This window comes from Hyaena hyaena, unplaced genomic scaffold, assembly GCF_003009895.1.
Source record: "Hyaena hyaena isolate Hyena2069 unplaced genomic scaffold, ASM300989v1 scaffold_1032, whole genome shotgun sequence".
NCBI lineage: Eukaryota > Metazoa > Chordata > Mammalia > Carnivora > Hyaenidae > Hyaena > Hyaena hyaena.
The window spans coordinates 48,719-63,133 of NW_024081665.1; the positions used below are offsets into that span (position 1 = coordinate 48,719).

The 14,415-nt window shown below is 36.8% G+C and overlaps 1 protein-coding gene across 1 annotated transcript in view; it reads left to right on the plus strand.

Moving 5' to 3' along the window:
- Positions 1–14,415, plus strand: part of LOC120223708 (polypeptide N-acetylgalactosaminyltransferase 13) — a 223,089-nt gene that overhangs the window by 46,681 nt on the left and 161,993 nt on the right. The window contains exon 7 of the mRNA XM_039221941.1: positions 9,520–9,700. Coding sequence (XP_039077872.1) covers positions 9,520–9,700 — 181 coding nt within the window. The remainder of the gene's footprint in view (positions 1–9,519; positions 9,701–14,415) is intronic.

A 14,415-nucleotide genomic window follows, 5' to 3' on the forward strand; every position in this document is an offset into this window, starting at 1 on the left:
GCAACTATGTGGAATAACTGGAAAATTTCATGTCAAGAGTAAACAGAAATGCCTACTGAACATCTTGACCCTGACCCTTTCAATTAATTACTTCTATGCCTCTTGTGTTTGTGTTCACATATCAAGGATTGTAGTGCCTTCAGGATCTCAGTGAAGTCTCTTTTAGACCTTGTTTCAGTTGTAAGAGTAAAGAATTTGTCATCAGTCTACTTGAATATGTATAAACAAAGTGGAGAGTAGAAGTGCTAAGAATGATTATTCACAACCAACAATAAACATAGAATGAAACAGTTTGAAAATTGAGTAATCATTGTTTTGTTGCAGTTTTCCCCTTGCCAGAACTGAGAAAAATAATCACTTTTGTTTCTAATTGCATCTCATGGTAGACACATTTCATGTATGCTGTGTAATTTTCCAGATTTCCCTATATCACTATTAATAGATTAATCAGCCAAGTCAGCATGTATGGAGCACCAAGATCAGCAAAACGTCTTTGAAACCTCATAAACCCTGATTTAATGGTAAACTTAAGTTCTGTTTGGGATTTTTTTTTCATTATATGTGACTTGTGCCGATTTCAGGAAGTAAAACATGTGATGGTGGAGTTCAGTTTCATAAAGTGAAACATGTGATACTCCTCTCAAAGTGATAATAATACGGGTAGGGAGGTAAGATTACTATATGTAAATAGTGTATATATACATAAACATACATACACATAAATATACATACAAACAGGCACAGACACACAGACAAGAACATTCTGTAAGATGACAATCTATATAGAATTGAGAGCTGTCCGGGGTGGAGTGATGAGGAGTAACTGCTGTGAGGCAGTAGAACCTGAGACCCATGAAATCTGGTTCCTAAGAACTGTCTCCCAGAACAATATGTATGTTGGGTCTAATAGGGAAAGCATAGATAAGGGAAAGCACACATTAATTCTTAATTTTAATTCCCCAAATTATATCAAATTATTACATTCCTCTGTTTTCCTTAACATCACTCTGGTCCAAGTCATTATCATCTCTTCCCTACATTCCTGAGTTAACCTCTTAATAAACCTCTCTACTTGCTCCATTTCAATCCATTTTTCAGGTAAAGGCTAAATATCTTTACGAGTGCCAATCTGCCTCAGTCCTCACAATAAACCTCTCTGCCTGTGGTCGATTCTGCTAGTCTCATGTTATTACCTGAAACCTGAAGCACAGAAAGACGAAGTCACCAAGTTCACCCTGCTAGTAAGTGTCAGGGCTAGCACATGACCTCAGGAGCTACAGCCTCTACCATTCATAACTATTGTGTTATGTAGCCTCTACGGTATATTGTTGTTGCTACTAAGGCCATACTCAACAGTGACTTTGTGCCAGAGATAACATGTGTCCAGGTTAGGAGTGGGGGCATAAAGAGTAGTATGAAAGCAAGCAGCTGCATGAATTTGGCACCACAGCTGTAAAATTAGAAATAGTAGCACTAGAACTGAGATTGCAAAGTTGGAGCTTATGAAGTTTATGAACCTTAATTAAAATGTCACTGATGTAGGTGCCAAAAAACATGAAAAAAATGATGTATGTTAGTTAATTGTCATCTAGCTGGGGGAAGAAACTCAAGTACATAATCAAATGAGCAATGGGCTCATTAATTAATAACCTTTTCCATCATCAAAAGACACTCATAAAAATATCTGGGAAAGAAAGCAAGTAACTAGCTGGCCTCAATTCTCTGTGGATAAAAAAACAGTTTGTATTTCATACATGGTCAAATTTACTTGAGAGAAATACAGTATACAAATACTAATCTGTTGGAAGCCTGGAAAATAACAATCAGATATGCTCAGTGATACAAAGTAATTCGGACATCACATGCTTGTGTGGATGAGACATCATGTTTTATTCAGTTTATGCCGTTTGTTCAGACACTGTAAAATAATTTCAGAGAACAAAATGTAGTGTTCTAATTGGAAACTAATTGGCTATTCTTTCAAACTCTGCACCATACCTAAATCCTTAAACATTAATATTGCAATTTTACTAAAAAGCACAACTGAGGGCAAATTTTGACAAGGTTTAAACAAAATATTTTTTTAAGAACCGACAATAAGCCAATTATCTACAGATATTGGTTTCCCTCAAGAGCAATGAAAGTTGAATAATCTACAAATAACATTTTACTTCTTCCCAGGTGAAGTGTCGGGCACAGTGCTTGATATACACTATCTTATTTGAGTCTTAAGGAATAGTTATTAGTATCCTTATTTTCTAGTGGGAAGATTAAGGCCTTGCAGCCTTAAATAGATTTTACAAGTATGCACAAATAATAAATGACAGAACCACCAGAAAAACTATTTGCTTCTTTCCAAGCCCAAGTTCTTAATGAGTATATCATACTCTCCCTTCCTTCTTTGCTTCCATTCTTCCATTTTTCTGAAGTATTTATTGAAGATACACTAAGGAAAATTATTATGGTAGTCATTGGGTCCCCACTCAATGTGAATTCTTCTTACCTTAAAATTTAGCCATATAGTTTTCTGGGCAATTGTTTATGTCTTAATTTTCTCACATTACTGAAGTGCCTACTAAGTACAGAGTAACTGTTTGGTCAATTTTTTTTTAATGCTTATTTATTTTAAGAGAGAGAGTGAGCACATGGGCACAAGTGGGGGAGGGGCAGAGCGTGAGTGAGAGAGAAAGAGTGAGAGAGTGAGTATCTCAAACAGCCTCCACCCTGTCATCACAGAGCCCAACAGGGAGCTCAGTCTCACAAACTGTGAGATCATGACCTGAGCCCAAATCAAGAGTCAGATGCCTAACCCACTGAGCCACTGAGGCACCCCTTATTTGGTCAATATTTGATCAATTAAATGTTTTGTTTTTATATTAACTAACAGGGTATTATTATGACCAGATAGCAGCCTAACTAATATATAATGTTTTACATTCTTACCTTGGTCTTTTCATTTTCATGCAAATTTTGTGGAGAGGCTTTACCTGGGAAATGCAGTTTAAGTGTTAATCCACACATTCTATAATCACTAATGGCAATGCAAGAAGTTCTCACGTTATTCCAGGAGTCTGTAAATACGGCTCACAAGCCAAGCACAGACCAGTCATCACTGAGTTATAGAACAGTTACTTCTACCTCCATTACCTCTGCTAAATATACCTAAGAACTGCCTTCATCTGAGAGAGTCAAAGTCAGGGCCAAGTTTGCTTTCTGTCCCATAAGTCAACAGCCATCACTGCATTACACCTGTACATGTGCACACAAAGTCTTATTGCAAGTTAGCATGGTAATGAAAAATCAACACTTTCATATATCCGTACCTTTGCCTCTGGGGTGGGAAAGGTGAGCAATTAATGGAACTCAATTTTTGAATATTTTCAAATTAGGTATCCCTTTTTTGTGCGTGTGTACATATTCAGGTGTAGAAACCATAAGCCTACAAAGAAGGGTAGGGCCAAGAAGTGACAGAGGAGAAATAAAGTGCCCTCATTTACCCGAGTACAGTGCTAATCTGTATTTGCAAAAAGGCAAACTCAGGAGACAGCTGTCAGTCCCTGGTTTGTATGCAACAGGGCTTATTGAACAGTCTAAGTTTAGAGAAGCACAAACTTTAAATGATTTTTTCCCCCAATCATTGTAAAATGTTCTGAGGAATATCCCTTTCCAGTGCTGATGTGGTTCAGGACAGACTCAATAGCTTTCTAGCCCCTTCTAATTATTAAAAGTATTAGTAATGCTCCATTAGAAGCTTTGGTTTCCCAAGCAGTGCACACCTCAGATTCTCTTCGCTCCGCAGGCCCCTACTGACACAAGCGCGCAGAAGGGGGAAGGCAGGGTTTTCCAGGTTGCCGCTCCCCCAGGGTACATCAGATAGGAGGGCTACAGAAATCTCAGTCTCATCTGATTTTATGTTTTACGGTGGCTGCTTGCTCAGTATGGTCCCACTGGCTACTGGTGGCCTCGATCCATGAGTCCTGTATACACAGCTTCATTGTTTTCTCACAAGTGCTCTCAGCTTCACCTTTTATCCCCTCTGTTTTCCAAAGTCCTTTAGCAGAGGGAAATCTTGGAGTCTTTCTCACCGTGTATGACCTCTAACTGCCCTTCTCAGTGTTACATCTCCTTGCTGATCTGCCATGTTGCTAGGTTCACAACTCATCTTCCCTCTTCTGTATTCCATGATCTGTAGCATTTGGGGACCACCAACGTCTTGTTCAGTTGTCTCCAAAGACTACCCCTTCCCAGGATCTCTGCGTCACTGTACCTAACAACTCCACTGCGATAAGCTGTCCAATAAGCCCCAGCCCACCTCAGGATTCACTAGGACGTAAGCGTTTCCTATATTATTAGTGCCATGTTTTTCCTGACACGTGAGGCTTTCCCACAAACTCACTCACCACCCTGTGGTGTGTTCTGCTAGCAACACCAGTGTAGTCTGTTGATTTTATTGCTCAGCAAGTATCTAACAGGGAGGAAATGCCAGTCTCTCCTTTACTCACAGAGTTCCCCTATAGAAGTTGATTGAAGGAAGAAAGAAGCTCTTCATTCATGTCTAATCCATAGAAGAGGAGGGGGCACAAAGAAGAGAATATCTGAAATTCCCTCCAAGTGAAACACATCATATGCTATGTCTTCTGAACTTGGGATACATTGTGGAATGTGCTGGTCACAGTACAAATACCTGAGTACTTCACAAAATCATGCTTTTAAGAGAGAGTTAATGTGAATTTATTCAAAGGATTATTTTAATAATATTAAAAGGGAAGATTGTATCATTTAGCAACCTTGCTTGTCATAAGCCATCAACCATTTCTAATGTTAACTTTTTGTGTTGTAACCCCTCAATCCCTAAGGCATGTGAAATAGCCAGTGCATTTGATTTTAGTAGACCACTCTACTTAGATTGATACTCAGAGTATTTCCTTTAAAAATGCTATTTAAGAACCCTTCAAAATATGTCTACTTTATCTCGAGGGGTGCCTGGGTGGCTCAGCTGGTTGAGCACCTGGCTTCGCCTCAGGTCATGATCTCACATTTCTGGGTTCGATCCCCGCGTTGGACTCTGTGCTGACAGCCAGGTCAGAGCCTGGAGCCTGTTTCAGATTCTGTATCTTACTCTCTCTCTGACCTTCCCCTGCTCATGCTGTCTCTCTCTCTCTCTCTCTCAGAAATAAATAAAACATTAACATATATATGTATATATTTAAAAATATGTCTACTTCATCTCATCATCTGCCAGGAATGCTTATTTTTATATTAATCAGGGAATTTAATTTTGAGTTATCCATATCCATTTTTCCATTCAATGAACATGCAATGACACCTCCTGTGTCACAAACAGTGAGCTTGTCTCAGGGATACAACAGTGACCAGATAGCTCCACTGCCCTTTTAGAGTCTACATGCCAGCTGGGGGGGAAAGTGCACAGCAAAACAGATAAAGAAATAAATTACAGTTTGTGATAAGCCAAGAAGGAAATAAACAGAGTGCTATTGCAGAAAATAACTGGGATGGGACCCTTTATTTTATTTTTCTCTATTTTTTTAGTGTTTTATTTATTTTTGAAAAAAAGATACAGACAACGTGAGCAGGGGAGGGTCAGAGAGAGAGGGAGACACAGAATCTGAAGGAGGCTCCAGGCTTTGAGCTAGCTGTCAGCACAGAGCCCGATGCTGGGCTCAAACCCATGAACCATGAGATCATGACCTGCATCGAAGTCGGATGACCAACCAACTGAGCCACCCAGGCGCCCCTGGATGGGACCCTTTAAATATAGAAATTAGGGAAGAGCTCTTTGATGTAGTGTTGTTTTAGCTGAGATAAGAAGTATGGGAAAGAGGCAGTCAGGTGAAGGGCAAACAGAATTGTATTCAGGTTTAGGGAAAGCCCTTGGTGAGGCTTCGGTGTGTGAAAGAATGTGAGATTTGCTATTCTAGGAAATGGCAGAGGGCCAGTGTCACCAGTGCTTCTTGATAGAGGGAGAGAATCATGTAGGGTCTGGGAGGCCCTGGCTAAAGGATTTTGTTTATATTCACAGTTCAGTGAGAAACCATTGAAGTATTTAAACACTGAAGTAAAATGAAATGATTACATTTTTTAAAAACTACTCTGATTTCTCAGTACAAAACAAATTATAGGAAAGCACCAGTGAGAGAGCAAGGCAGTTAAAATTCTATTGCAGTTGACCCACAAGAGATGTTGGTGATTAGGACAAGGATGGTGACAGAGCGGGAGAGATGGGTATGCTGAGAATTCTTTTTACAGATGGCAAAGCCAGGATTTATCAGATTAAGTATACGTGATGGAGAAGGCGCCTGGGTGGCTCAGTGGGTTAAGCATTCGACTTTGGCTCAAGTCATGATCTCGCATTCCTGGTTTCGAGCCCCTCATTGGGCTCTGTGCTGACAGCTCAGAGCCTGGAACCTGTTTCGGATTCTGTGTCTCCCCCTGTCTCTGCCCCTCCCTTACCTACAGTCTGTCTTTCTCTGTCTCTCAAAAAATAAAATAAAACGTTAAATAAATAATAAATAAATATAAGTGATGGGAAAAGGAGAAATCAATAGATTTCTAGGGTTTGGCAGCAGGGAAATGCTTCTGTTTTCTTATTTATTTATTTATTTATTTATTTATTTATTTATTGTATTGACCACCTGAGTGAGTGGTAGCACCATTTATTGATGATTAAAAAGACTGAAAGGAAGTAGGGAGCCTGAGTGGCTCAGTCAGTTGAGCACCAACTTTGGCTCAAGTCATGATCTCACTCTTAATGGGTTTGAGCCCTGTTTCAGGGTCTGTGCTGACAGCCCAGAGCCTGGAGTCTGCTTAAGATTTCACTCCCTGCTCACACTCTGTTTCTCTCTCTCTCAAAAATGAATAAGCATTAATAAAATATAAGTGATTTTGGCAGATATTATGTGAAGGTAGTCATAATCTAGTAATGAGCAAAATTATCAATGTATCAGGAGAAAATCAAAGAGAAAACCAGACCAGTGAAGTTAGTTCTTAAGACAAACTTAGGCATAAGTTTGACTGACATACAAGTATTGATTTGTCTTTGATAGAAGAATCAACTTCCTCCTCTTTTAATGGAATAGAACAATGTAAGGATTTCATAATTCCCAGAAGGTTTATGGATTTAATGCTATAAAGATGAAAGAATTACTAATAGATTAAATACTTTGATTATTTAAGAAAGTTCTGTCTTTTCAGGGTCAGAGTGAATTCCATTCTTCTTTTGTATTTCAGTTATATTTTATACTTACATTTTAGTGTTAGGTTGAAACTTCTTTACTGTTAGCATTATGCTGTTTAGACAATTAGAAAATGAGAAAGAATAGATTGCACATGTAATGTACAAGCCAGTGTTGCTGAATATAACTTGTTATTTAGCATCTTCCATCTTCTGGTAAAATGAATGTCTCTTATTGCTGACCAGGCTCAATAACAACCCTCTTCTAAGATGAATAGTGCTTGAGAGGTCAACTGGAGAAAATTTTTTCTTTCAAAATAAGCAATTCTCCTTAAAAGTGGAACAATGTTAATTACCATATAAAACCCAGGCCTTTCAGGGAAGCCTGTGTAGCTCAGTTGGTTTAGCATCCACCTCTTGATTTCGGCTCAGGCTATGATCTCCCGGTTCACTAGTTCAAACTCCATATGGGGCTCTGAACTTACAGTGCAGAGTCTGCTTAGGATTCTGTCTCTCCATCTCTCTCTGCCCCTCCCCCACTCATTTTCTCTCTCCCTTTCTCGCTCTAAAATAAATAAACGTTTTAAAAAAACAATCCTTCCAATATGTAATGATAACCATGACTCTTGTTTACTGGGATAATCAACCTGTAACACATATGCAATATATTACGTGTAGGTAATAAACATATACATATGAGTGTGTATTTTATGTTGTATGTGTGTGGATGTTTGTATATATTAGTATATTTTATAGATGGCATGCATATACACATGCACATATGCATGCATGTATAACCTATAGCTAAATACTGTAATTTTATAGAAATAAATTTGTTAGGGATACTTAATAATTAGCCTCAACTGCACAATAAATCTAGGATACCAAGAAATATAGGGCATGTTTCCTGAGAGTTTACAGTTTTATTTATTTTTTATTTTTTATTTTTTTTACAAATAGTTTATTCTCAAATTAGTTTCCACATAACACTCAGTGCTCATCCCCACAAGTGTCCTCCTCCATGCCCATCCCCCCCTCCCCCCCACATCCATCAGTCCTCAGTTTTTGTCAGCATTCAAGAGTCTCTCATGGTTTGCCTCTCTCCCTTTCCCCCACCATTTCCGCCCTTCTTCTCCCCCTTGTTCCTCCGTCAAGTTCCTCCTAATCCTCCTATACGTGCACACATATGATATTTGTCCTTCTCTGCCTGACTTATTTCGCTCAGCATAACACCCTCAAGGTCCATCCATGTTGCTACACATGGCCAGATTTCATTGTTTCTCATTGCCATGTAGTATTCCATGGTATAGATAAACCACATCTTCTTGATCCATTCATCTGTTGATGGACACTTAGGCTCTTTCCATGTTTTAGCTATTGTGGAGAGTGCTGCTATGAACATTGGGGTACATGTGCTCCTATGCCTCAGCATTTCTGTATCCCTTGGGTAAATTCCTAGCAGTGCTATTGCTGGGTCATAGGGGAGTTCTATTGTTAGTTTCCTGAGGAACCTCCACACTGTTTTCCAGAGGGGCTGTACCAGTTTACATTCCCACCAACAGTGCAGGAGGGTGCCCGTTTCTCCACATCCTCGCCAGCATCTAGAGTTCTCTGATTTGCTCATTTTAGCCAGAGAGTTTACAGTTTTAAAAGAGAGATAATGAAGTAAACAATTGCTTGCAAGACAGAGTAGTCACTTCTTCATGAAAGGATGTTCAAAGTACAAAAGTCACAATTACAAAACCTCCCTACAGAACCTCTTAGAAGAAATGATCTTGGAGATAGATTTGGAAGGATGGAAAGATGGTGAACAGATATAAAGGAGGCCTAGCACATTTATAAGAATAACATACCCAAAGGTATAAGATTCCAGGAATATAAGATAGCTGAGAATTAATAATCATTTAAAATTGCAGACAAGTGGAGTATAATTGATTTTTCTCCAAATCAAATTTAGATACCTACCATGACATCTAATATGTACAAATTCATTAATTCATAGCAGATTTTAGATACTAAGTACTATTATATGGCGATTAGGTTAACTACTAGAAACTGAAAATTTGGTAGTTTGACAAAGGCACCTGAAAAAAATAATTATAATTTACTTTCACAACTCCAACACTACAATATTTACATCTATCAAGCTCTTCTAAATTACAATCCTTTGCCAAGCTAAGTATACCAGTTCGAAATTTTGTGTCCATCTAATGTTTGCTTGAACCATCTAAGATCTAAAGATTTGGCCTTAGTTAGCCTCAGTTATTTGTCAGACATTATTCCTGCATTATTTACAATGATTGTGATATGATTGCTCTTTTTCCCAGATTTGGCAATGTGGAGGCTCTTTGGAGATCGTGACTTGCTCCCATGTTGGTCACGTTTTTCGGAAGGCAACTCCTTACACTTTCCCTGGTGGCACTGGCCATGTCATCAACAAAAACAACAGGAGACTAGCAGAAGTTTGGATGGATGAATTTAAAGATTTCTTCTATATCATATCCCCAGGTAAACAATTCTGACATCTTTCTTCATCTGCAGGGGAAAAGAAAATATTAAACATGCTGAATATGTGTTTTGTTATTGCTACTATTCTACTAGTTTAAAATGTCATTTATCACCATAATATTGCAGAAAATCATGTTTGAGAAAGTTGTACTATGAAGTCATTTTTCATCTAAAATGAGAAGGACTATACTTATCTCAAATGGCTAAATACTCCTTTTTCTTTGTTTCATTCTTGGCACAAGTATTATGCCAGAAAAGTGGAATAAGCAGTACACAGAGAGATCTAAACTTAATTAATATGTATCAGCTCAATTTAAGAAAAACAATTTTTTAAAAGAAGTAAGCCTTTATTTTCTTATTTACTAATGAAGCTGGATGAGTTGGTAAGAAATTTTGTTAACATTTAAACGGAGATGTCCCTACTGCATAAATGATTTCCTAAAGATACAGGATGGAAAATTATGCAGATATAAAACTTTATCTTTTTAAAGAATATTAAATAACATAGTGAATTCTTCATTGATAGATATGTAGAAAGCATAATAAAGGATAATAAAATATGATGCTACTTTAGTTACAAAGGGTAGATATGGAGATAGAGGTAAATGTAGGCTATCACTGGATAGTAGGATTATGAATAATTTATTCTTTTCCTTACACTTTTCTAAATTTTTAAAATAAAACATAGTAATTATTTTTACATTTATTTTAAAAAAATTAAAAGGAAGACATATTTTAACAAAGAATTTAAAAACTGTTTTAAAGAATGTTACTAGCCATTTAAAAAAGGAGAAAAAAATAAAGTGTGAAAAAATATCCCATACCTGGGTGGAGTGATTATGAATGATTTTATTTTTATAATTTTCTAGAATTTTCCCAATAACCATACTACTTATTTAAAAAGACAATGTCTGAGACATTACGTTGTTTTTTAAGGAAGTAAGATGAGACGTTATGAGAAGATACAAGCAAGGAGAAGATACAGAGGCCTTCAAGATCTCAAAGTTTAGAGAAACAGACCAAAGCACAAATTAATACAACAGGAATTCAACTGTATTAACAAAATAATTTTTAAAATTCTATGTTGATAGTTTATGCATACGCCTTGTGTTCATAAATGCCATCAGTATGTAACCCACAAGAACACCAAAAATGTATGCTCACGTCCTCTTCTCTACATTATAATCTATTGCATGGTTTGAAAAAAACAGTTTGGGTTCTAACTGACAGGCTCTGATTTCTGAAAGTATATATGAGACTGTGAAAATTCTTCTTTTACAAATAAAGGGACAATGAGCAGTATGAACTTTCTTATTAAGATCCAGTATTACTATAGAAAAAAAATGAGAGCAATGCCTCTGTAAATGTGTGATTAGGCGAAGGATTTTTCTCACACATTTTCAAGCCTCTTCTATGTCAAGAAGCTATTGTCAGGAACACTATTTCACTCATAGATGTATTTCTCTTTACAGTAGAAAGCCAGTCCAGATATGCACAGAGTTGAGTTTGGCAAGGACATGTAAAATGCGTAGCAAGGCAGTGACATTTATATAACCTTTTCATTTTCTTTTGATAATACTTTCTGAATTCAAATCATTACTTGTAGAAATATATAAGCTCAAATACAAAGAAAGGACTAGTGGAAGAAAGAAATGTGCCATATGTGATTACATACAACTTATATTCAGGAATATAGTAATTGAGAATAATTACAACCATGTGTATTATAGTCACCCATGATGAATATTATTTGTAAAAAGTGATGTGTTAGATTTTGTATAATTTCCCATTGAGTGAAAAAGGCAGATAAATGGTAGAACTATTTCTCAAACTGTAATGAAATGAAAGCCTTAGAGTTTAAAGGGTAAAAAGGAATGCTTGCTATCTGGAACTATTGACTTTCTGTTGCTCAACAGGGACTGTTTGTATATTTTGGAAGGTGTAGTTTTTACATTACAATAAATATCATTTGGAAGCTTATTGTTCTTATGAAATGGGCTCATTTAAATCCACAAAGGTATTTTGGAAAGCAGAAAAAGGACATTTGGGGAATATGCTGAAAATATTGAGGAACTTCCTAAGGGGCATTTGTGTTTTTGTGTGTCTCTCAGGCTGGCAGTGTTGCCAAGCACAGACCCTGCCTGCTGTAGGATGGGCACAAAGGCAAAACCAAAACCACAAAACAATAAATTGCTTCTCACTGGAAAAAGAAAGGAAGTAAGCTGGAAAACTAGAATTGGATGCCAAAAACAGTTCTGGCCTTAGGCAACTTTCAGATCATCCAAAAATAGATAAAGTGTGTTTTACTGGGGAAATCAAGAATCTGTCGGTTGTACGGCGGTGAGCCTTTTTTGAGTGAATAACTAGTTTAGTCGTCACTGATGGTCTCTGATACTCTTAAAACCAAAATCATGGATTTCTTTGCTATCATCCAGAATTGTTGGGATTCTATTTTTCATATCCTTGGGTAACAGGAATGTTTGTAAGGAGAAAAGTTGGTGTATGGGTATAGTAGGGAGATACATGCGTGCACATCTACACTTAGAAATACATCCTTTAATATACATACACACATAAACACACACACATGTATTTATGAAAAACTCTAAAAAGCTTATATTGAGTTCTGACTAATTCTCCATAACTTCCTTAATAACCTGGCTAAGGAAACTATTATCATGCTTTCTAGAAGGACCTTTTTGTATCTATCAATTTGCTGAAGATGTTTTGTGAAGAGACTCCCATTTTTTACACCCAAGGCTTCTATTAAGAAGTCTTATTCTCCTCTTATGCTCTTATGCAGCTGTTCAAAATGTGATCTTTAAGTACTGAGCCTTTATGAATTGAATTCTGGCAACTTTGTTTCCTTCCAATATAATCTATAAAATACTACCTATTTTCTTGGTTCGTTTCATGCTTCAACTCTGTCTTGAAAAAACTGGGTATTCTTTCTCTCTCAAAAGTGCATTCCCTGTAGTTTTGATACCAATGCATTATTACAGTGTACCATATTGTTTTATGTCTATTACTTGTCTCTATATCCAGAGTAGTTCAGAGATTTGTAGTTACAGTGCTTAGCAAGTTTTCTGTCATTTTACCTTCCTTGAAAAGCTATGTGTTGAATCATTAGAAGAACCAATGAATAACTAAATGAATGGATGCATTTTAAAAGGAAGCCTCTTCTGTTTCTTATTTTCTACTGAACTCTCCATGGATGTCTGGTCTGTACCAGACTCCTCACAAGAATTGCAGCACATTGGAAAACTTTGTCCCACCTCTCTGACCTAACTCCTGATTAGGAACCTACTTCTCTGACCTAACCTTTGATTAAGAAGGACCCACTGATAAGAGGGAAGTGAAAGTTACTCTTCATATATCTGTGATATCATTCCTCTGAGTTTGCTATCCTAAAAGAAGGTTTCATTGGTTTACTCGTGTTCTTAGGGCATTATGATTACACCATAATTATAGACACACACAGTATATAATCCTACCTGCCAGGACTAATATAAAAGTCTAACAGGCACAATTTAGGAAGACAATAACATTCTGTAATAGAGCATAATACCAGAGCCCATAAGCTTAACATAAGTCTACTTTTTCACATGTTGATTTTTATTTTTCTCATGACGCCCATTAATTTAAAGCTAAGATGGTATGTATAAATAACTATGTATGTGAATTACTTTATCTGACTTTTGTTCAGAATATTTACTGTATGTACTAATTGTCTCGGCCTATGCTCATTAGCCATTGGCAATATTGATAGAAATGCCAGTGTCTAATTATGTCTCCCAAATGGGTGTATGAATGAAGAATAGAAATACTTTGAAATAGTGTTGAAGTATACATTTTCAACATTTGTTTAGTTTGCTTTCTGGCTGCCGTTTTCAGGATGCAAATACTAGAGCATCATTGATTTTTAAAGCCCTGTAGGCTCTTAAGGTCTGAGGCAGTTTTTACTAGTAATTGGGCTGTTACAGCTTGAGGCAATGTGATTGTCCTAGCAAATCCTTTGAAATGAAGTGATGTAAGCAGAAACCACTCTTCACAGAGCAGCCCATGATAAATGGCAACATTTTTTTCCCTACTGGTCACAGGTAAAAATCTTAAGAACTTTAAAATAGAGTGTAGTCATAACGCTAACCATATCTTTGAAATGCTAGCTGTTCTATAAATATTGATTTTCTTTTGGGGGAGGTAGATTTCTAACTGTGTATCAATTGACATGGTGATTAGAAGAAGGTGTCCTTATATAACCTTCAGTTGTTCTTCCTTTTCTTAATGGACTGCTTGTGCTCTTGTTTTGAGCAGAAACAAAATGAAAATAGAATTTAAAGATCCCCCAAACATACCTTTAAAGGTATTTAAATGTAACTGGGAAAACAGCTTACTTTCCCTTGGCAATTCTGTAGCATTTTGATCTGTATTCCAGATAAACAAAAACCACACATTTAGAAACACATCCTTGAACTTATTCTGAAGGTTAACTCTATCTGCTAACCTTTTAAAAATACTTGAGAAAAATCAGTTCATCAGAAGCAGCCTTTGTTAGCAGCATCTTTGCATCATTATGAAAGCTGAAGACCTATGTTCCTTTCTGTCTCTTGAAATTTTTATCTATGAAATAGCAAATATTTTTCAGCATGCTGATTTTTTGAAGATACAATATTTAATAGCCAGCCCTTTGAGTGTAGGTCCTAATTTCTTTTATA